This window comes from Micrasema longulum, unplaced genomic scaffold, assembly GCF_059751315.1.
Source record: "Micrasema longulum isolate JH-2025_06_02 unplaced genomic scaffold, ASM5975131v1 h1tg000644l, whole genome shotgun sequence".
Lineage (NCBI taxonomy): Eukaryota > Metazoa > Arthropoda > Insecta > Trichoptera > Brachycentridae > Micrasema > Micrasema longulum.
In genome coordinates, this window is record NW_028277840.1 from 105018 (window position 1) to 129742 (window position 24725).

General features: G+C 32.0%; 2 protein-coding genes across 2 annotated transcripts in view; one reads left to right on the forward strand and one right to left on the reverse strand.

Moving 5' to 3' along the window:
* nvy (CBFA2/RUNX1 partner transcriptional co-repressor nervy) overlaps positions 1-24725 on the forward strand; it is a gene marked incomplete at its 5' end in the record, with an annotated part of 99526 nt that overhangs the window by 44617 nt on the left and 30184 nt on the right. The gene's annotated exons all lie outside the window — the stretch shown is intronic.
* Positions 12011-24260, reverse strand: LOC148279914 (lipase member I-like). Its single transcript, XM_088229197.1, has 7 exons — positions 24252-24260; positions 20136-20205; positions 18032-18144; positions 16616-16889; positions 13805-14047; positions 12102-12418; positions 12011-12043 (listed from the first exon to the last, which is right to left on the reverse strand). The coding sequence occupies exons 1-7, from the start codon at positions 24258-24260 to the stop codon at positions 12011-12013; spliced, it is 1059 nt and encodes a 352-aa protein (XP_088085323.1).

Genomic DNA, 24725 nt, shown 5'->3' on the forward strand with positions numbered 1-24725 from the left:
AAATATCCTAAAAGAGATCAGTTTAAATGTTCCCAATAATTATACTAGAGCGAGATCTCATGCACTGTTTTACGCACCCAGAAGCCGTACAAATGCAAGTCAGAATTTTCCCATTAATAGGGCAATTCTCTAGCTCAATGCGCATAATATGGATCTATTTTTCTGTACATATCGGCAGTTTAACAGCTATCTTCTTTCTATGCACTAACTCACCATTATGTACAATAGAATTGTTTTTTCTTTTACATAATGGGAAACTTTAATGTACGAGTATATATATATGTATTTAATTCATATAAAAACTGTAAATAGTTGTAATATTGTAAACTTATATTTATTATCTGAATAAACTAGAAGAAATCATAAATTAAAAAGATAAAAAAAGATTATTAAATTTACATCATAAAAAAATTATGCGTACACTGAGGAAGTTCAGTTGTTTTTTTCTTCATTTTTATATATCAAAATACTTTAAAATTAATTTTAAAAATTAAAAAAAATATATATATCGTATTATCAGCGCTAAGGTTTTTTAAAAGTTTTGTGATTTTTTAAATGACTTCGCGTGTGACGTCTTAAAATCTCTTCCCCTTCTTCTCGATTACAACTCTCTTATCCTCGGTTGGTTGAGAAGAACTCGTAACGTCATGCAAAGTAGTTCGTTTGTATTAAAATCATTTCTATTATTTTTTCGTACATTTTCAAGAAACTTTGCCGTACAATTTAGTGCTCTAATTTTTACAACTCTCTTATCATTGGTTGATTGAGAAGAACTCGTGACGTCATGCAAAGTAGTTCGTTTGCATTAAAATCATTTCTATTATTTTTCGTACATTTTCAAGAAACTTCGCGGTACAATTTAGTGCTCTAATTTTTACCGCGCGATGGAATACATTTTTTGTATCCAATTTCCCGTAGGGCTGAACTTCTTCATTTTATATTTTCAGTGTAAATATGGTGTGAAATAATTGGATCGAAGTAATAACAATGAAAGGAAATGACATTAAATTGAATATTTATATATGAAGACAGTAAGCAAAGCTTACTACTTAAGAGTCTGTAAGCCATTTAACAATCCACAGACATTAAAAACACTTTATTTTGCACATGTTCGCAGTATCCTTGAATATTGTTCCACTGTCTGGTCTTCTCAATATTCCAAATATATTTCGAGAATTGAAAGAAATTCAAAAAACAAAATTTTAATCACCTAAACTATCATCATATTACAACAGAGATGAAGAACATTTGAGAGAAGGTAATATAGAAGTCTAGGCATCTACAGGGCTTATGACCTGTCAATGGCTAGTTTAAGTGGCCACTTTACACACTGTGTAACATTCACCATTCTGCCTATATTTGAACATCTATATTCCTTCAATTCTTTCATCTGTTGATGTTTGTGAAGTTAAAGAGCTGAAACCATTATTTATGCGGGTGATATTCATCCAATTGAATTATTTCACCTACATACTAGGCAACGCCTGAAAATATTATTTTTTCAATTTCTATACTTCTTCATGAACCAGGTAATTTATCAACAATATTTTGAGTTTGTCCAAATTTTTGTAGACAAGAACTGGATTCAACTCCCTGGGGGAGCTGTTTATATTAACATATTACAACAGAGATTAAGAACATTTAAGAGAAGGTAATATAGAAGTCTAGGCATCTACAGGGCTTATGACCTGTCATAAGCAGGTCATTTCACCTACATACTATAAATAATTCTTAAATTCTAAAAATTCGAAATTCTAAAAACTAAGAAATAATTCAATTAGATGAATCTCACCAGCATAAATAAAGGTTTAAGCTCTTTAACTTCACAAACATCAACAGATGGAAGAATTGTAGGGCTATAGATGTTCAAATATAGGCAGAATGGTGAATGTTACACAGTGTGTAAAGTGGCCACTTAAACCAGACATTGACAGGTCATAAGCCCTGTAGATACCTAGACTTATATATTACCTTTTCTTAAATGTTCTTTATCTCTGTTGTAATATGTTAATATAAACAGTTCCCCAGGGAGTTGAATCCAGTTCTTGTCTACAAAAATTTGGACAAACTCAAAATATTGTTTACCTAAACTGTCGTCAATATTTACATTTAAATAACTATGAAGAAGCTGCAGTACATCACAAAATCGATGCCTTACAATCTAGAAGAATCATCAATGATACCGTTTTCCTTAACAAAATATGCAATAACAACTTAGATTGCCCTCAACTGCTTGAAAAAATTAAAATTCGTATCCCTCAACGTACAACTCGGCTGCAACAATTATCGCATGTTGGCATTTCAAGCACGAATAATAATAAGAATGAATTTTAGCCCAGAATTTTAAATAATTATAACACGTTTTTTTGCTGAAATAGATATATACGAGTATTTCCTCACATTAAACAAATTTACAGAAAATGCTAGAACCCTAATTCAAAATAGTAATTATAATTTAATCTAACTATATCTACCTTATATTTTGTTTTTTTTGTGCTCTTTAATATTGTAATTATTTTCTCTTGTTTGAAAGAAGAAAGAAGAGAGGACTGATAGCTCCGTATTACTCCGTATGGATCTCCGCGCGAAAGGATTTTTAAGTTCGATTAAACAAAAAACTTTTTATTTTTATTTTTTATTATTTCATTATCAATGTGATATTTTAGATATTTTTTACGTGTGATTGTGGCTATTTCAACGTACGATTTTTTTCTTCTTTTTTTGACATTGTATTTAGTAATTTTATTTTATTAACAAAAACGGCAAATCTGCCTTTTACAAACATTTATAATGCTACATATTTGGCTTAATATTTTTTTTTAAACATAAATTTCCTTATACCCAAGATTTATATAAAAAAAATTAATCCTTAAAATTATACAGCATATTCAGTAGAAAGTTTAAGTACCAAAACATTCTACAGTAATACAACAAGAAAATCGTAAGTACTGTTTCATACAGCTGGGCAAAGTGAACAATAAATTGTGTATATTATGAAATGCATAGAAATGTACAGAAAACTATAATAGGCCTATAATTTTGGTTTATTTGTTGATACATATTTTTTTGATGTAATGGCAGTTGTTTTCTTTTAATAAATAAATAAAAATAAAATAAAACAATTTTTTCTACATATCTGTTGGAATAAATTGCAATATTGATTGAACTGTGTTTGTTAATAATTACGTCTTTAATATGCATATTCAATGAGTAAACACTTAAGATTGTTCTGGTAGAGAGAGATATTACCTTTATTACCTTGAGCATAACAAGCCATGTTATGTCTCATATTATGCTTGACATTGCATTTTCCGCATCTGGAAAATGCACGCAATGTTATGCAGGTAAAAAGCATAATCTCGAGTCTTAGCGCTATAAATTTTATTATGAAATATTGCCTTTTTTCAAGAACAGCTTTAATTTGTTCAAATTTTTGTAGGCAAAGACTTTTCACCCATTAAGGAGTTTTACAAAAAGGATTAATATTATTTATTGATTAAAATCTTCCATTACAAAGAATCAGTACTTTGCCGGACTTGTTGCTTTTAGCAATAAGTCCGGCAATAAGGCTACTTTATCATCATCAGGACTTCAACTATCTTAGAATAGGGAAATATCACATACTATAAATACCGATAAAAAATATATGAAATGGAATTGGAATAATTAATTGTATTTTCAAAATCAATATGGATATTACGGAGAAATGTTTTCATACATAAATTTAAAGATTTTTTAAAAAAAAGTCACTAGAAAAATGCGACAGGTTTTAAAAAAAAAGGAATAACCCGCTAAGCCTCAATTTAGAGGCTTGTCAGCACGTGGGATAGAGGGGATGTGGAAGGAGGTGATGAAAAATACACCGCAACATCCAGACCAATTAAGAAAAAATCTTTCTTGGATTTTTTTTGCAAATGGCGGGAATCGAACCCGCGGCGCCAGTTTCACAGTTGGCTGTCTAACCAACTAAGCCACGGCACCTGTCCAATTTGGCCTTGATAGCTGTGACGTCGAGATGCGTGACGATGTTCTAAACAAAATTAAATGGCCAGGAACAAATAAACATGAATCGTGACGTATTAGGGGCGTAGCCAATGGAACGGTCATTTTTGCGGGAATTCAAAATAACAAATTTTAAAATGTTTTTTATTCTACTAATTAGTAGCAAATATTAATTGTTTTACTGGACAATATTTCATGGACCTTTATTGCTTTAAAAATGTTTAAAAACACCGTGATATTTCCCTAATACCTACTTTATTTTTGGAACCATAAGACGCACTTTTTTCCTCTGAAAATTCAATCATAAATTGGTGTACGTATTACTGTTCGATGCGTCTTATCGTCCAAAGCATTTTTTTTTTAAAATAAGAATTTAAGATAAAATTTAAGGGTTCGTCTTATGGTCTGATGCGTCTTACACGCAAAATTGCATTAATTCACGGACTAACTTCGAAATGCACTCACCTATACCCAGTACCCAGGATACATAGGTATGGAAATGAATTAGAACAAATATTCGATATTTTCAATACAAATTCTGTTTGTGAATTAAAACGAATTCTCACTCGTTTTTTTTTACAAAAATAATGGATTTATTTTTAAATATATTATTAAATTTAACTTTGTTTCCTGGAATACGTGATTTTTTATTTCTTTATTTAACATGTAACACATAATTTTAAATTGTACATTGGTGGATTTATTGCCAAATGGCAACTTCTTCCAACCAACTGATGATGATGATTTCACTAAATAGAGGTATTATTTAGTAATTTAAGTTTTTTTTTTTTTGTTTTATTGCTTAAAAACTTTTATTTAAAAAAAACACAGCAGTTTGACATAAACTACTTGACTAAAATTGAGACCTTAAAAATTGTGCACAAAATAACACTGGGAAACATACAAGATGACGGCATAATATTAGTCAAAAATGCTGACATACACAAATATAACACCAGACAACAACAACACTATCATTTTGAAAAAGCAAAGACAAACACAAGACAGTCAAAAATACTACATAATGGACTTAAACACTACAACGACTTACCTTACTACTTGAAAACTTTTACTGGAGACAAATTTAAAATCAATCTGAAAAAGCACATGATGACTGAACTAACTAGACTAGACGAAACATAAAATGACTAGACAATATTAAATTTCTAATATAACTCTAACGGGTTTTTTAAAATTGTAAATAAATAAAAAATAAATTAAAAAAAGTACTCATGTTGTATTAATTTTTTTTATTATTATTATCTAGTTATTTTTAACTTTACTGTGTTATATTTATATTTAGTATATAAAATTTTCTCATGGTTTTTGCTATTTTTTATTTAGAAATAATATGTTTCTTTTTAACTTTTTATTTTTTGTATTATATGTTTACTAATTTTTTTAGTTTTAATTATTCTATTATTTCATACTTTATACTTCATGATTATTGTTCACTGCTGTGATTATTTCTGTAAATTATGATTTTTTTGTAAAAGGTTCTTTGAACCGTTGATGTATAAATAAATAAATAAAATACGGTATTTGGAAATTTTCATAATAGTAGTAACACAAGTATCTCCAAAAATTACAAATAAACTGTGTAAATAATTCGTTCGTAGCTTGATTGAATTTAATTACATACTATTGTCACTTAATTATATATATTCTTAATTATATATCTATTTACTTAGTACTTAATTATATATATATTCTTATTCTATTTATTTATTTTTATTTTCTTTTATTTAGGAAACATGCAGTACAATTACATAGTTTTATATTTTACACAGTTAGACTTAACTCTAATGGACCAGTGAAGTTTCCATATGATAAAGTATTTATATGTAAGGTTATTATTAATTAAAGTACAAAAAAGAGGTGGAAAAAAAACGTAAATAGAAGTTGTTCAAAAATTTAAATTAAAGTAAGAAAATGAAGAAAATTTGTAAAAGAAATTAAAAGTTAAGAATTAAAATAAAGAATGAAAAACATGCTCAGATGTAAAAATAAAATAAAATAATAATTAAAAAAATTTAAAAAGGAAAAACATAAATTTACACATACATATTTTAAGGGATTCAAAGAAACGATGAAACGAATCTTTAAAGAATCTTTAAATAAGAAAATAAATTTAAGTCAATTTAAAAACACCTTCAAAATTAATGACACAGTAAGAGCAGCAACATATTGATTTTATATACTTATACATAAATAGCGGTTAATAATTTTAATCGGTTCAATGTAAACTTTAAAAACCGTAAAAATTTAGTAATGGATTAAATATTATTATAATTAATTTCTATGATCATCTAGAATTCTTTCACATTTCAGAGTTCAGAAGGATTTTGGCTGGTTTAATATTCTTGCACAAAATAATATCCAACTATATAAGAGTAGATGCCCATAATATCCTTGCTCACCGTACAAATGCTGTCTTTGCTGTGGGAAATGTTAGAAGCAACGTCAGATTATTTTCTCCTCTGCCAAGGATCCTCAATAAAATCTCTGTAAACAGTACTGTCGATGTGTTTCTACAGCAAAGACAAGCATTCCAGAAGCAAGCTGTTATCCTCCTGACTTGATATGACACATTTGCCATATCTGCTTAGATCATCATCATCTTTATCATCATTCCTTTTTCACACCAAATGGTGCATAAGGCACTGCATTGGTACACCAATCGCAGCCTATCAATAGCGTGAAAAATTTCAACGCTTATCAGTTAGTGGTTTACCTCTTCGTTCTAATTCTCAAGGCACTCTCTTAATACCCATCCACAATTTCTCATTCTTCTCTAACTCATATAGTGTCCATGCGGCTCGACTGTGGAATCATCTCCCATCCACCATCAAAGATGTTACTAAATTACCTCTGTTTAAATCACGTCTGAAGAAACATCTCCTTTCTCTTCCCTAATCTCTCCTCTTTTCGTTTTTCCTCTTTTTTCCTTTTTCCCATTGAGTAATAGTTTTGATTTAAGTTAATTTATAAACAAATACGTTTATTTATATTTTTATAAATCTTACGCTTTTTAATCTTTATTTTATATTAAATAATATGTTCTGTAACTTAAATTAAAAAATAAAACTTTTATTTTATCGGTTAGTTGGAAGAAATTGCCATTTGGCAATGAGCCCGCCAATGTACAAATAACATTATTTACAAAAAGTTAAATAAATAAATAAAAAGTATCTTGATCATTTTTGTTACATGAAGGTAAAATGATCAGTCTTTCGCTTCATGTACCAGTCCAGGGACTATAAAATATTCTAGTGTGAAAACACCCTTTTAAATCAATATTTCATATCAAACATGTCGGGAACCGAACCCGAGACCTCTTGCATGGTAGGCAAACGCGCTGACCATTACAACGCGAGGCCGACATAATATCATAATAAATATTCAATTAAATTCATAAGCCCTGTAAATGCCTAGACTTCCCTATTCCTTTCTCAAAATGTTTTTCCTCTCTGTTGCAACATTAATTTATTTTTTTAAATTCATATTACAAATATAAGTATACAATATTACTACTAATATGCACAATTTTTATATTAATTAAATAAATACATTTACATTAACGTTTCCCATTACGTAAAAGAAAAAACAATTCTTGTACACATAATGGGAGTGACTTATGACAATAGTTTGTTTATTTTATTTTTAATAATTAAAATTTTTAGGACAAAATATAAATTACAAAAAAAACTGTGTTTTTAATCAGTGCTACACAAAAAAGAATTATAAATGTAAGTTTTCATTTCTTTCTTAAATATATTGTATTCCTACCTGCACATTTTCTTTGTTCATTTCATTAAATAAAAATATTCCTCTGTAAATATATTGATGTTGTGCTGTAGTTGTTTTTAATTTGGGAATTAAGATATTACCACCTGCTAAGTCGCGTACTTACGTTTTGTGAACTAGAAATACTACTATTTATTTTGTCTATATGTATTTGAAGCAAACAATTCTTTTCGTATAACAATTTTAAATCTAAAACCTTAATTTTTTAAAAATAATTTCACAGCGAGAAAAGTAGACGGTTTTTTCAAAAATACCTATTATAATTAGGGAGGGAGTTCCGTAGGGAGTCAGAAAAGTTAATACATGCCACGGATTGTAGAATCTTACTGGATGTCAAAAATAAAATATAAAAAATAAGGAATAATTAAAAAAATATATATTTATAGATAACAACCATGAAGTTTCGCATAAATAAATTGTCTATGTTTTTTTATGAATGTATGTATGTATGTGTATGCGCATGGGTGTATGTACGTGTGTGTGTATGTACATGTGTATATATGTGTATATATATACATATATATGTGTGTATATATGTGTATGTCTGTATGTATATGAATCAAAATTTGTATCCGAATAAGTTTATATTTTGTTTGTCTCTGCTCTATATAAATTTGTTAATTATTATAATATATTAAAATGTAATTGCCTAGCTTGGAACGGGGTATGTACCCTTGTTAGCTGGGCAAAGTGAACATGGAATTGTATTTTGATAAAGAGTGTGAATAAAATAAATAAATAATTTTCTGTATTTTTTCGGCCGGTAATTTTTTTCTTAAAGCACCACCCCATCCGATTATTCCGTACTGTAATATGGATCGGGCTAATGCAAAGTAAATTGATTTTAATTTTCCGATAATATTTCTTAATTTAATAATTACATACATAAGTTTTCGCATTCTATTTACAATATTATTTATTTGCTCCTTCCATTTTATATTTTCATCAATTATAATGTCTAAATATTTTATGCAATTTTTTTCAGTGATTTGAAGGCAATTATCATTATGAAACTGATATCCTTTATTGCATTTTGTTGTGTGGTTACAAATATTTATAGGAGGTATAACTTGTTCTTTCAATTTAAAAGTGATGTAATATGTTTTTTCGGTATTTAGAGACAAAATATTGTCATCGAGCCATTCTTTTAATTTATCAATATCTATTTTTTATTTTAAATTTACTTCGTCTCATGAAAATCCCCTTATAATGAGTACGGTACAATCAGCATGTGAAATTATATCACCATTCGTATTCTGTATATTATTAACATATAAATAACTCTCAGACATTTGGACATAGTCAAAACATTTTTGGTTTGTACAAATTTATAAATAAATAAGGCAGACATGGATATTTATTTAGAATTGATTAAAACATAAATGATTCACCTATAAAAATAAACTTGACATAGTATTTAAACAAATTTTTTTTTGTTTTATTTCATATGATATTAAAACAATAAAAAAATATTATTATTAAAGCAAATTAATCACGATTTTTTCACAGGTACATTTTGTAAATATGTAATGTTTCTCCATTAAACTTATTCTGAATATAACCATAGAGAAATATCACGTTTTTTTACATTTTAAAAGTAATAAGAGGCTATGAAATACAGTCGAGTAAAAAAAAATTTTACGGTCATTGCATTGGACACGCCACTAAAACGTCACGATTCATCTTCATTTTAAACTTTGTTCCCAACCGTTTATTTTTTATAGAACATCGTCACGAATTCGTCACAATTATCAATGCCAAACATGTCACGTTTTTCTAGTGACATATTTTTTTATATTTTTTTTTTTATGTATGAGAACATTTCTCCACAATATCCATATTCATTTTGAAAATACAAGTAATTATTCTAAATTCATTTCATATATTTTTATCGGTATTTGTAGTATGTGATGTTTCCTTATTTTATATATTTCCATATAGGTTATACAAACGTCATTTGAAACGAAATTTTATCCTCTACATGATATTGTGTTTGCTTTTACGTTACAAATATTATTATTTTTTATTCCAAGCCCAAAATGGAACGTCACATTGCCGAAAGCGTGTATTTTCGACATCTCCTACTGTTCACGTGTAATCGAGGGAATAAAGCCGCCAAAGCTGCTCGCGATATTTGCGCAGTGTACGGTGAAGACGTTATGAATTATTGACTAATTGTTTGTAAAGCAATGAAGGAAAATACATTGACTAATTTGATATAATTTGTTATTTTACATAATTTGGAAAAAAAACGGAGACAACCTTAACATTAATATATCATTTTATTATCATCATTCGCTTTCCGCACCCAACGGTGCATAGGGCACTGAGTTGGTACACCAATCACAGCGTATCTAACATGCAAAACCCACTAAACGCTTTTAAATTGGAGTTGAAAGTCTAGGCTAAAAGTAAATCATATGGAAATATTTCACATTAGCAAAGTGTAAAAAAATAATCTTCCTTTGATCAATAATCAAACAACCTTTCAATATAGCCCATTATACGATGTTCCATTGCAATGGTCACCCTATATCTATTAAACTGACGCCCCTACCTTCATCCCCCTTTTTTCAACTATTTCTCCCACAACATAAAATATTTTCATAACCTAATCAGTGCATTAAGACTTGCTATTATTTTAATTATTAAATGTATGGCATGTTGGTTTTTTATTTTTGTGTAACAACTGTTGCGAAGGTGTATAGTAGGTTTTTTATGTTGGTTTAATTGGTGTCCTGACGAAAAGACGGGTACGTCTTGAAACCGGTAGACATAGAAAAGTCGGTAAGTGGTTATATACAAATATTCAATAACATTTAGTAAATTGTTTGAACAATAAGTTAATGCTTTCAATATCAATAAAAAAATTACCACTTTAATTTTAAAAAAATATTTGATATTTAAAATCGTTGATCTATACTCTATTCCTTCCTCTCCCAAGCCTAAATTTGAAATAGTATTACCCTCAAATGATTTTTCATCATTCAAGAATAGTCCAGAAACCGCATACGCACATCAAACAGAAGGCGACTAAACTACTCATAAATTAGTCGGTTTACGTTTTAAAGTATAGAAATATTGCTAGGATCTTAAAGAAACAGGATGCAATCACATTTCATGTCTAATTAGCAAATGAATATATATGTAACAAATGCATTACTTAAAAATTGAATTATTTTTCCATGTGTCAGATTGTCGAAGAAACAAAATGAACGTTTCGTTAGTGTTGCCAGGGTAGTAAGTTTTTTTTACCCTACTTTGCTCATCTAATGAAAATTGGATCTCGGATTAAACAACTCTATCGTGGACATTTGAATGACATTATCTTGAAAACATCAAATATTGTTTAACATGATATAAAAAAATTCGTTTTATGTAAAATAAAATTTGTTTTACATTTTAAGTTTAAAGTTCATTAATTCAATTACTCTTATTAAATGACCCTTTACTTATCTACTCTGTTGTGTCAATCAGTATTTCCGCGTGCATAATTAAATTTTAGAGAAATTAACAGATTGCTTTTTTTACTTTACATTTGTGTTATAATTATATTTTTTTCCATCGTGCAACATTACACAGTGGCATCACGAATGCGCGCGGCGAAAGTGAGGCATAGTGGGGGAATTATTGGAAAAAAAACGGATATATTGTTAGTGTTGCCAGGGTAGTAAACTTTTTACCCTACATTGCTCATCTAATGAAAGAACTAATGAAAATTAGACCTCAGATTAAACAACGCCGTGGTGGACATTTAAACGACATTATCATTAAAACATCAAATATTATTTAACATGATATAAAAATATCCGTTTGATGTAAAATAAAATTTGTTTTATATTTTAAGTTCAAAGTTCATTAATTCAATTACTCTTATTAAATGACCATTTACTTATCTACTCTGTTGTGTCAATCAATATTTCCGCGTGCAAAATATTTTTTTTAAAATTATCAAATATCTTGTTTCTTACCTTACATTTGTGTTATGATTATATTTTTTCCCATCGTGCAACATTACGCGGCGACATTACGAATGCGCGCCGCGAAAGTAGGGCATAGTGGGGGGATTTTCTGACACAGTCCGATGTACTCAAATATGACTCTACGCTCCTTCTGGACTATTCTTCATTCCATGATTCTAATTTTTAAATATGTCAAAGATAGATTTGAAAAATCAAAAATGATACTGTTGATCTACATGCTATTCCTTCCTCTCCCAACCCATGAGCGTCTCCTGAAATTTTGAGATTTTATTACCCTTATGCATTTTCATATTCCTAATGTTTAAATACGTTAAAAACAGATTTGATTTTTGATAGCGTTGATCTACACTCTATTCCTTCCTCTCCTAAGCCATAAGGAGCGTCTCCTAAAGTTTTGAGATAGTATTTTCCTCTGGCCGCTCTTGGTACTTCATATCCCATGCGAGTCCTCTCATTAGAACAAGATCCGGATTCGAAAGACTTCCAGTCCGCACACTTGACCGCTTGGAATGTGGAAGGTGCCTGGACAGAGTCGCTAAAGAGTCGCCAAGATAGGCTGTGACTACAGGGAGGGACCACGCAGCCAGGCTGCTTCTCACCACCGTTTGGATAGAAGTCGACGTGACCTGAAAAATAAAATTAAAAATAATCAGCGAATCGTCATCATTTTGGTAAAGTGATTAAATATCAAATATAATTTAACGGTCAGTTTGTGTATTTCAGTTTCGAAAACAAAAAGTTTATTTATAGCAAGACGTCTCGAGTCTCAAGTTTCGGATATTTAGGAACTGATCCAGCCATAACGGTTTGTGTATATCGATAACTGCATGAAAGAACTGAAAGGCTTAAGAACGGGAGCAAAAATGGGTGATTCAAATGTCAATTGTCTTTCGTATACTAATGATGTCGTGATTATTGGAAACAACAAAGAGGAACTGCAATTCTTGGTAACAAAAGTCTACAATATATGCAAGTGAAGCGATTTGCTGATAAATATCGATAAATTGAATGTGATGGTTATTTGAAAGAAATGAAAGTATGACTAAATGTGAAATCACTGTGAATAGAGTTATACTTCAACAAGTAGAGGAATTTGTGTATCTGGGAAGTATGTTTTCTAGGGGTGGAATGATTCAGAAAGATATTGAAAGGAGAGTGAGTGCCGAGAACAGAGTGAACGGTGCACTTACATAAACCTTGGAAAATAAATGTTTGACGTAAGAGGCAAAATTAACAGTTCACAACGGAGTCCAGGTCCAAACCCTGATGTATGGGAGTGAAGTATGGACTTGGAAAAACAGGGATGAAAGTAGGCTAAATGCAGTCGAAATGCGATCTCTCAGGCGAATGTGTGGTGAAACTATGTACGATAGATTCACAAATGTTGAGATTCGTATATTATGTAAGGCTGAGACAAGCATTATCGACAGAATCAAGAAAGGAGCTCTGCGCTGGTTTGGACGTGTAGAAAAAACGGCCAAGAATATTTACAATGCGAAGGTTGATGGATGCAGAAATAGAAGAAGACCGAGAAAGACATGGCATGACCAAATTCAACAAATAATCGGCGCGCGTGCGAGAGAAGACGTATGAATGTAGAGGAAGCGAGATCTGTATGCAAAGATAGAGTGATGTGACGTTATATCCTCTCTGTCTACCCTTACGGCGTGATGGTTTGTTGTTTTTGTTTCCCAAGAAAGTGGTGCCATTGTCTAGCGACCATTATATGCCATGACGCAGTGGAATTAACAAGACAGATTTCTTAACGGCGATCAGATATTTGAAATCAAAGAGTGCGGTGCCGTTATTTAGCGACCGTGATCACCTAAGTGAGACGTACTGCGGTGAAATATGGACAATTTAGACAAGCTTAGGATTATGTGTACTTATATTTTGAAGATAAGGAGTCATCGAAAGTCAAAATAATAAATCCACAAATACATATTTTATTTTATAATTTAACAGAGGAACAAGTTTCGTTCCTTGCGGAACACCTTTGATTATCTTTTTACCTAATGGATCAACGATTCCGAGAATCCCCGCATCCGTGTGAATAACATCCACAAAATCTGCATCAGTCCTCTTCAATCGCAGATCCGGCTGCTCTCCGAAGAAACAGGGTCCAGCGGGATCAAGCCCGGTGATTCTGCCAATTCTGCGTTTGGTTTGGTTGTGAAAGGTTTTTCCAGCGAATCCAGCAATATGAGAACCCAAACTGTGACCTATTATGTGGATGTTTGACGGTGGAATCCCATCTGAAAACAAGGAACAAAAACAAAACAAAATTAAACATTAAAGATCATTGCCAACTGTCCTGGATGTCCACTGTTGACTGTTCGTCGGCAATTTATGTCAGAACTTTGGGACGAGAACCTGACTTGGGAGGGTGCAAAGCAGTTGGCAGCCGATAGAGATGCATGGAGGTTTTTTGTGGAAACCATATGCTTCAACTAGGGAGTGGACATAGATTGATGATGAATTTAAGTTCAAAACATATTCAATAAAAAATATATAAATATGTACGAATATAGAAATAACTGTATTAGTACATAAATTACCTTAAATCAATACTATTGCTCAATGAGAAACGGGAATAAAGAGAAAAGAAAAAACGAGGAGAGATTAAGGAAGAGAAAGGAGATGTTTTTTCAGATCTGATTTAAACAAAGATATCTCAGATAGTGGATAGGAGATGATTCCACAGTCAAGCTGCATGGACACTATATGAGTTAGAGAAGAAAGATAAATTGTGGATGGGTATTAAGAGAGTCCCTTGATAATTAGAACGAAGAGGTAAACCATGAACTGATAAGCGTTAAATTTTTTCACGGAGGTATATACGAGCGTTAGGAGTATTAAGTACAGTAAACAGAAATGAGAGGGAGTTATAGTCTCTCCGCTGCCTAATTTTGAGCTATTTTGGTAGCCTACGATAATCAGAAATGTATTCATATGTGGTCAGATTATGCCAATCGATGTTGTAGAATGTCTGCCAGTCAGCGGTTTGCACAATAAACGTTAGTTAAACCCAAGTTATATATCGGGTTGTGGTCCTGCGGCTGGTGTCTCGGACTCACAGACCAAAGGTCCGTGGTTTGAATCCCACTCTACCCCAACTCAATTCCCATTTTCTAATAGTTAGTTATTTACAACTCGTTGAAAATGGCTCTCGAAATTAAATATTTGGGTAAATCATAAGAACGCAAATATTTATTTTCTTTAAAAAAAAAAAAATCTTCCCTTCTTGTCAGTTACGTTTCATCGTTTAGATGCGTGTTATGTAATTTTGATGTTTCGGTGGGGTTTTTTAAAATTAAGAGAATTATGGCGGTAATAATACGTAAGTACATTTTTGTTTTTTTTTGGTCAGTTTAACAGTTTATTATCAAAGATTTATATATATATTTAAACTATTGAACTTCCTTATTTGAAAAATCATGAATACACTATAAATATGGACATTTTATATGTACAACCATCAAAAGTAAAAAAAAATTCAAAAGGATTCAAAAAAATAAAAAATAAACAAATAAACAATATTTCATTTAGTCCACTCCTGTCTAGTTTTAAAAATTGTATCCATCTCACTTCACACAAAAAGATTTGACTTATAAGCTCCATATTATTATACAGGACTCATATTGACCATATCGAGTCTGTCCAACACCGTTTTCTAAGAAAAGTGGCATGGTTGCTCGGATTACAAAGGGGTAATTATTCCTATTTTGAAATAGAGCCATCTCTTGATCTGTTTTCATTGGAGAGACGTAGAACTGAGATGGACCTTATATGCATTTTCAAAATACTTAATGCTTTAAGTGATGTCCCATCTCTGTTTCAATCAATTGCTTTTCATTTTCCCAACCGAGTCACCAGAAGTCAAAATCTGCTATTTATAAAATCTTCTAAGAGCAACTTTGGTTTTTGTACCCCAATGTCCAGAATGTGTAGATTAGTCAATTCATCACACGACTTGGAATTCTTTGGGATAGATCTTCCTGCTTTTCGTAGATCTCTTCGCGACTAAACAGTGTGGGATGAAGTTGGATTGGCATGGTTTAGCTCAAAGTTTTAGGTCTTCCGTTTTTTTGAATATATTGTATACAATTATTGTTTTGCCCTTGTTTGTCTTTGCTAAATAGTTTTATGTTATTTTTGTTCAGTTTCTTGCATTTATGTTTCTTCATGTAACTGTTGTAATTGGCTTAGGCCGTATATATAATAAATAAATATGTATCGATGTAATATTAAATTATCACTCTTAAAATAAAATTGTATGGAATTCATTAGTTAAGTATATCTTTATAAAGAAGCTTGTGTAGCTTTAAAATGGGTTAGTAGAAAAAAAAAGTGGTTTAAAACAAAATGGTTTTATATTTATTTAATATCCATTTTATTTACTTTAAATCCTGTATTGTTTGTAAGATTTTAACTCCTATGTATTTATTAAAGTCATGATATAAATTGATTAGGTGATTTTTCAATCCGGAAAAATTGTCATTTTGGGTTTTGCATTTTGTTTTTTTTTTTTTTTTGAAAAATAAATAATAGCGTTCTTATAATTTACCTTAATATTTCAATTTAGGTGGCCATTTTCAACGAGTTGTAAATAACCCACTATTAGAAAATGGTAACCAAGTTGGGGTAGAGTGGGGTTCGAACCCCAGACCTCTGATCTGTGAGTCCGCAACACTAGCCACGGGACCACAACCCGATTCTCTTTAATTGGTGTCCTGACCCAGAGACAGGCACTTCTCGAAACCGGTAGACATATAAAAGTCAGTAACAATTAATCACATAAATTGAATTTTTAAAAAACATACGTCGTACGATATCCTCCAGCAACTGGGCCAAGTCTTCTCCAATGAACCTCACACAAGTACTGGACCGGACATAATACTTTTTGATAAAGTCACTCGCGTCCAGAGCCAGGACATTCAGTCCCCCCTTGTTTATCAGGGACTTGGTAACTTCTAAAGCAGCTTCACTCTCAGAGCTGGACAGGAATCCATGGAGAAAGATGGTCACGGGAAGACGAGGATCGAGGGCTTTGGTAGCCAGGGAACGACCATCAGCATCGTTTATATTGAACGTTATCTGTAAAACAAACATTTTTGCTTCTAATGTAAATATGACCAGTTTCCAAATCTGAAACTTTTTTGTATATACGTACATTAGTTCTTCGTCATCAAATAAAAAAATAAACAATTGTATTAAATATAAATATATGCAACGTCTCGCAGCAGTCTCCTGCAATGGTCTCTTTCTTTAGACAAAATCCAAACTTGTGCACTACTCCTGAAAATGGCTTTCATTTTGGAGAACTTGTTATGTTTCCCCAGGACATTAAACACTCTTGGGACCACAAAAGATAAATTTCTCAGAGCGAAAGTCGTACGTGTTTTTGGTATTCAATAATTCAAATTACAGGAAATTATTTCTGGCTGCGATACGATCTCACTTACTATTTAATGATGTTCACACTTACACACACCTTAACACTTACTCCCACACTAATACACATAAACACACATCTACACTTACTATCATACAAATACACATAAACACTCCCTTTTGTTGTAACACAATTTAATAATATGTATGATTCTTATTTAGAAACTTCGCTGGTCTGTCTTTAAACCGTATTTTAAAAAAATGTTATTTTATCACTGTCGACTGTTTGCTTCTTTAAAATAAATTAATAAAACCTCGTACGAGCATTTTGCTGGGATCTCCTCTTTTAACCGCATGGACAGAAATGTGTCAATGACTCTTTAAAAAAATTGACTCATATCCAGTACCTTCATAAATTCAAAGAATGTCTCAGATAGGAATGTTAGGGGGCGTCGAAGCATCACTCTAAGAATTGTTTTTTTGGGTTTATGAAAGACACCTGGCAACCTCCCCAGCCCACTATACCAGACTGGTAATACAGTTCTGTAAGTGCCAATGTCCAAGATGTTCCTGAGTGAGCAGAATACATGACACAGCTTTCTTAATCTGGAATCCAGCGATTGGATCTGTACCTTCCGTCGTAGATTTTTGACAATAATTATTCCCAGATATTTATTGTAGTCAACTGGTTTTAAAAGCTGGTGCGAACAATCAGATCTTTGCACACTTTGGACAGTAAAGTTAAAAAGGGTTAATGGCCCAGTTTGATTTGTTTTGTATGTGTGTATATAAGTATTACTGGTGATCTGTTATTGCTCTAAAAATAAAATAAATTAAAGCCTTACGTTTTCGTCTCCTTGCCATATATCCAGTTCAATGCTGGCTTCTGCCTCAGGATCTTTAAAGGTTTCATTCAGCTTCTCGTAGGTCACACCCAAAACTTTCTTGAGCGAATCACCTGTAAGGAAAAAAACATTTGACTTTAGTCAACCTTTAGGTTGAAAAAATTTATACTGTAGAACTCCAGTCAGATTTCCAAAAATCTGGATCGTTATCAGAAAATAAAACCTCGAAATAAAGAGCTCGCTGCTCGTAAACAAGTTTCTTCGTCAAAACTATTTACTTTGCTGGACATGTTTAAGCAAATTTTTAATGTGATTCCAATTCACTGTATTATTTCAAAGGTAATAAAAAGTCATCTTACAGTAAATTTGTCGTTTTCTATCAAAGCATTGCCTTAATTTGATCGTTAATCCAATTATAAGAATTTTTGCATATCAAGATAACGTCTGGCACTCATTAATCCGTATAATTTTACTGTACTGTATTTAAATAATCGAAATTAGGTTCATTATAATTTTTTGTTCCTTGATAAAATTCCGTTGTAAATGACATTTTATTTTTAAAACACTGATTTTATTTTATAAACAATTAAAGATAATATTATGTTTATAAAATTTGTATAAAACCACTCACCGACTTATCTGTCTACCGGTTTCGAGACGTAACCCGTCTCTTCGTCAGGACAACAACACTACACCAACATGCAAATACCACTACACACCTTCACCATAGTAGATTTGCAAAAATATAAAATCGACATGCAGGTTATCGACAATACACATTCCTTCTAGTCTCTAAACTGTTGTAGCCAAGCATACCCTGGAGAAACTCGGTCGGGTAGAGCCAAGGATAATACCCGCACTCTCTCATGTAGAGATATCTCAGAAACTTCTTTTGGATTTTCTTTATCATAAAAGAGAGTACTTCCGTTCATGTGTCCCCCAAATCATCGAGCCACTCTCGAGTCTACTTCGAAACCAAGGAGTTGTAAAGAGTTCTCAGTACGCGGGTATTTTCGAAAACCCTGGCAGTACGCAGAACAAATCCTAACATCTCAATGCATTACCACTGGTTGTCTCTATGTGTTCATGAAATGTCAGGGTGCTCACAAATCTAACGCCCAGATCCTGCTCGCGCGGACTACCATAGTAATCCAGTGCCGCGATTATGAACGCTATCTTCATCTGTGCGTATCGAGGCGGTACCTACACTTAACTTCTGTGCTATCTCTATCTACCTCGATGTCGAAATTTCAGAGCGGTCCCAAGAGTGATCAATGCCCTGGATGAACATATGAAGTTCTCCGAAACGAAAGCCATTTTCAGAAAGAGTGTACAAATCTGGATTTTGTCTGAGGGGAGAGACCATTGCAGGAGACTGCTGCGAGATATTGCATAGATTTATGTACTAATAAGCGTGTTGTCCAGATACCCTTTGCAATATATGTATGTATGTTTGTGTTATAATAATTTATTATCAATGTTTGATTATGTCCAAATGCTTGCAGACTGGCTGGATTTCCTCCCTAGGGAGTTGTTCATATTTAAATTTATTTCAACAGAGAGGGAAAAAGTTTTCGAGAAGAAATTTGGAAGTCTAGGCATTTACAGGGCGTATGACCTGTCATTGGCTGGTGTGAGTGGCCACTTTTTACACACTGTGTAACATTCACCATTCTGCCCATGTTTGAACATCCACATTTCCTCAACTCTTCCATCTGTTGACTTTTGTGAAGTGAAAGAGCTGAAACCTTTATAAGAGTTGAGGAAATGTGGATGTTCAAACATGGGCAGAATGGTGAATGTTACACAGTGTGTAAAGTGGCCACTTAAACCAGCCAATGACAGGTCATAAGCCCTGTAAATGCCTAGACTTCCAAATTTCTTCTCGAAAACTTTTTCCCTCTCTGTTGAAATAAATTTAAATAATTTATTATTGCTATTATTTAATTATGTACGTGCTTCCACTTTCCATTATGTTGTATCCCAACTCAACACATGGCTCTTGGCCTCATAGAGTTTGGGATACTTTTTTATTATATTTTTTTGTAATATGTATGTATTTGTATAAATAAATAAATTTCTAAATAAAATTTAAAACACTTACATCTTTCCAGCAAAATTCCTATTACAGCTTTTTCAATAGGGGTTGCGATATTTGATATGGTTTTTTCACCCTTTGAAACAACAGCATTAAAAACCTCTTTTAGAGACTTTCCATTAATTTGTGTTAAAAGAAATGCAAACAATAGAAAAAATCCAAACATCGAGATTCTGAAGTTCACCATTTTTAATCTGAAACAAAATCAACATAAAATACAATGTATATATATGTGTTTATATGTATTTGTATATATGTATTTGTATATATGTATATGTATTTGTATGATGCAACTTTTCTTATAAATAGGGGCTTAAAATGAAAAATCACAATATTGGACTTATTTTTACGAATTGTCTAGATATAGGTTTACATTTATTCATTGGATTAGCGGCTGAACTTATGCATTTTATAGCACCGGGACGCGCTAACAATCGGAAGATACAGAAGTAATACCATCGCCATGACGATATAGCCATATAAAAATTTACGAAGATACACTACCGACCCTCTGTCTCTGTCACGCAACGTCGGATTAATTTTCTACAAAGGTTTAAAATATCAGCAGTCATACTTGCTACCTAGATGGGTTCATGCTCATTCGGTTGTACATGGGAAGTAAGTACCACTGACTTTGAAAATTATAACGGACTCAGTATTGATGTAGACATTTTTAACTGCACGTTGCATTTGTACAGAAAAATTCTTCATAGGTTGGTTATTTGGGATAGTTGCTGAATGTTCATCTTGTTTGTGCTATGTAAATGTGCCGCATGTAATGCATATGTTTTATATGTGCGTTCATGTGTGTGCGTGGATGGCTCGGAGTGTACATTCGGTATTTTTGTTTATTTTAATTTATTACCTCCATGGAAAACGCAAATGTCAACAATTATTCTTTTCTCACATAAAATTCTTATTTATTTTTTATTTTTTGTCACATTTAATGTTTATATCTTTTTAATTTATGAAAACTTAATTGGTCTTTTGATGTTAAATAATTTGTTGTTTTTAATACTTATTTTGTATGACTGTATGTTTTTTGAATAAAATATTTTTTTTTTTTAAAATAACCGATGAACCGGAGATTTAATCTGTTTGTATAATATACTCATTTAAATGTCTATTTATTTTTATTTTTGCTGAATTCGTGTTTCTTTTTAAGATTAACAAACCTAACATGTATCTTTTATTAGCTACTTTTCTTCTATATTTCACTGTTTTAATATAAATCTTGTATTCTTTTTATTAACTATACATTGCTTTTATTGAGTTTAACCATAAAAAAAAAACTATGTTTTCCTTCAATTATATTTAACCTTAATTTAGTACCAATTGGCTCCGGCCGTTAGTTATAATAATGCATATTTTGAATTGCCCGTAAACAAAACTTTCGCCCCTTGTGGGACAAACGGCATGTATGATGTTTTTGCGCCAAACTTAATGCGCAATGTAAACAATAAAACAATAGTAGCAACAATAAATTAGAATCGCAGTCGGCGGTCATAATGCGTGACGTCAAAATGACGTGATGCTAACTTCGAGCAGTTTTGTATGTGCTCATTTTTAAACTCGAAAATTATAAATTAAAACTATTTTGAATACATTGATAGTTTTATCGTTAGAATCCTAAAAACCTGCTTAAATATATATAACATTTTTAACTTTATCTCCGACTTGTGAAAATGCCATATTTCGCTCTAAAGCGTTTGAACCGTCTTTTTGAACCGGATAAAAATTGAGTTACCCATGCTTAGTGCATTCAAGTCCAGAGAGACTATGTGAAAAAAAGGTACAAAGACTCTTTTTCATCCCTTTCGAAATAGGTCAGGGGTAAAACATAGCAATCAACCCTCGTATGTTTGTTTATTTATTTAACTTTTTGCACATAATGTTATTTGTACATTGGCGTACAAATGGCAATTTCTTCCGACCAGCCGATTAAATAATAGTTTAATTTTTACAATTCACGTAACAAAACATATTTGATAGAAAATAACGATTAAAAAGCCAAAGATATATAAAAAAGAATTAAACGTATTTGTTTATAAATTACCTGAAATCAATACTATTACTCTATGGGAAAAAGGAAAAAAGAGGAAAGACGAAAGGAGGAGAGATTAAGGAAGAGTAAGGAGATGTTTCTTCAGACGTAATTTAAGCAGAGATACTGTAGTAACATATTTTATGGTGGATGGGAGATGATTCCACAGTCGAGCCGCATGGACACTATATGAGTTAGAGAAGAAAGAGGGATTCTGGATGGGTATTGAGAGAGTGCTTTGAGAATTAGAACGATGAGGTCAACCATGATCTAATAAGCGTTGAAATGTTTCACGTAGGTATATAGGAGCGTTGGGACTATGAAGTCCATTGAACAGAAGTGAGAGGGAGTTATAGTCTCTCCGCTGTCTGATTTTGAGCCATTTCAGTTGCCTACGATAATCAGAAATGTGGTCGTATTTCCTAAGACCAAAAATGTACCTTATGCATGTTTTCTGAAGTCGTTCAAGTTTACCGAGTTGCTCACAGCTTAAATTAGTCAAGGAAACATAAGCGTAATCTAGAATGGGTATTGGTAATGCTTGTACTAGAGTGCATTTAGTATTAATGGGTAAGAATGTTTGCAACCTTTTAAGTGAGTGTAGACAGAAAAATATTGTTATGTTGTTTAAAGTAAGTGTTCTCTCAAATTAAATATATGCATGTCTGAATTTCTCAATTAATCATTGAAATGTATTTTTCTGCTACAAAATTATGCAATATGAAAAGGTTAATACTGATTAATTTTGAAACTGTACATTGATTCAATAACGTCATTTATAAAATTGTGAAAAAAGCATTAATAACATTGAATTCAAGGGTAGCAAACATTACAATATGCCCTTTGATTGACTAACTCTTTTGTAATGATTGAGAATCATTAAAAGTAATGAAAAATGGTGTACAATGCTTGAGTATGTCCAAATGCTTGCATACTGGCTGGATCTCCTCCCTAGGGAGTTATTCATATTCAAATTTATTTCAACAGAGAGAAAACATTGTTGAGAAGGGAATATGGATGTCTTGGCATTTACAGGGCTTATGACCTGTCATTGGCTGATTTAAATGACCACTTTATACACTGTGTAACATTCACCATTCTGCCCATGTTTAAACACCCACATTTCCTCAACTCTTCCACCTGTTGACTTTTGTGAAGTAAAGGAGCTAAAACCTTTATTATGTGGGTGAGATTAATCCGGCTGAACCAAATCACCTACTAGGCAACGCCTGAAAACAATTTTCCAATTTTCATACTTCTTCTTTTACCAGGTAGTTAATTCAAAAATGTTTGTGTATGTCTAAATGCTTGCAGACTGGCTGGATCTGCTCCCTAGGGAGTTATTCATATTCAAATTTATTTCAACAGAGGGAAAACATTGTTGAGAAGGGAATATGGACGTCTGGGCATTTACAGGGCTTATGACCTATCAGGGCTTATGACCTATCAGGGCTTATGACCTTAATGACAGTTCCATGTTCCCTTCTTAACAATGTTTTCCCTCTGTTGAAATAAATTTTTAAAATGGTGTACATTCTAAGTATTAATTAAAGTTGCTAACCTCCTTTTATTAATTATCAAATACAATAGGATATGTATGTATTGTATATTGTAAAACGTATTTGAATCGGATTCGCCATATAATTTAATAAATTATATCCCATGAGATCTAATGTCGACAAGACGAGATATTAACTACCATAATTACTAGTATGAATGAATTAAAAACTGGTTTGAGTGACGTTAAGACACGCATTTTTTATTTTATATTACGTTTATGTTTATATTATTGAGATAGATGTTTTCAAAGTCAATATAACAGAAACCGAAGCTTCGGTCGATCACTAGTATCTTCTTCCATTCCTCCATCATGTTCGCACGTCCCCCGGTGCTGCACCTGACCCTGATATGGCTGAATTGAACCCAGGACCGTATGGATGGCGAACGCGCCACCACTACGCTACGAGACGTACTTATCCTCACTCGATTTCCCCTTTTCAGGTGTTTAACTGAGAGTAGCCATGTGGAAAACATTCGTCCAGGGCCGCGATTACGGTGGGAAGCTAAGGACGGCATACCTTCGCCATGACGGTATAGTTAAAGATAAATTCTCCTGCGCGATTATGAAGATACACAACCGATGCCTCCCCCATTAAGTTTTGATGTAAATACATCGGTTTGTATTGACGGGTCCAGTACCCCTCGAAACGTATATCTACGCATTAAAAGTGACAGGTCATAAGCCCTGTAAATTCCTAGACTCCCATATTTCCTTCTCAAAAATGTTTTCCATCTCTGTTGCAACAAATTTAAATATGAACAACTCCCTAGGGAGAAAATCCAGCCAGTCTGCAAGCATTTGGACATACTCAAAGCATTGTTGAAAATCATCACGCTTGATTTCATATTTATTTTATGTTCAATTATCAGAGTGGCCAGATATAAAGGAAAGTTCAAACGCATGCAAAAAATAAAAATCCTCAAATAATTCACTCTCTAGGAGGTAGAGAAGATTCAGAATACCACCCCTGGGAGTACAAAACAATTTTGTA

What these genes read in the sequence shown, in the direction of transcription:
- LOC148279914 (XM_088229197.1), bottom strand. An exon ending in TATGGCAAGGAGACGAAAAC is followed by an intron (nt 16,890 to 18,031) that starts GTAAGGCTTTAA and finishes TTTGTTTTACAG; the next exon opens with ATAACGTTCAATATAAACGA. An exon ending in AAATCAAATCTGTTTTTAAC is followed by an intron (nt 12,044 to 12,101) that starts GTATTTAAACAT and finishes TCAAAATTTCAG; the next exon opens with GAGACGCTCATGGGTTGGGA.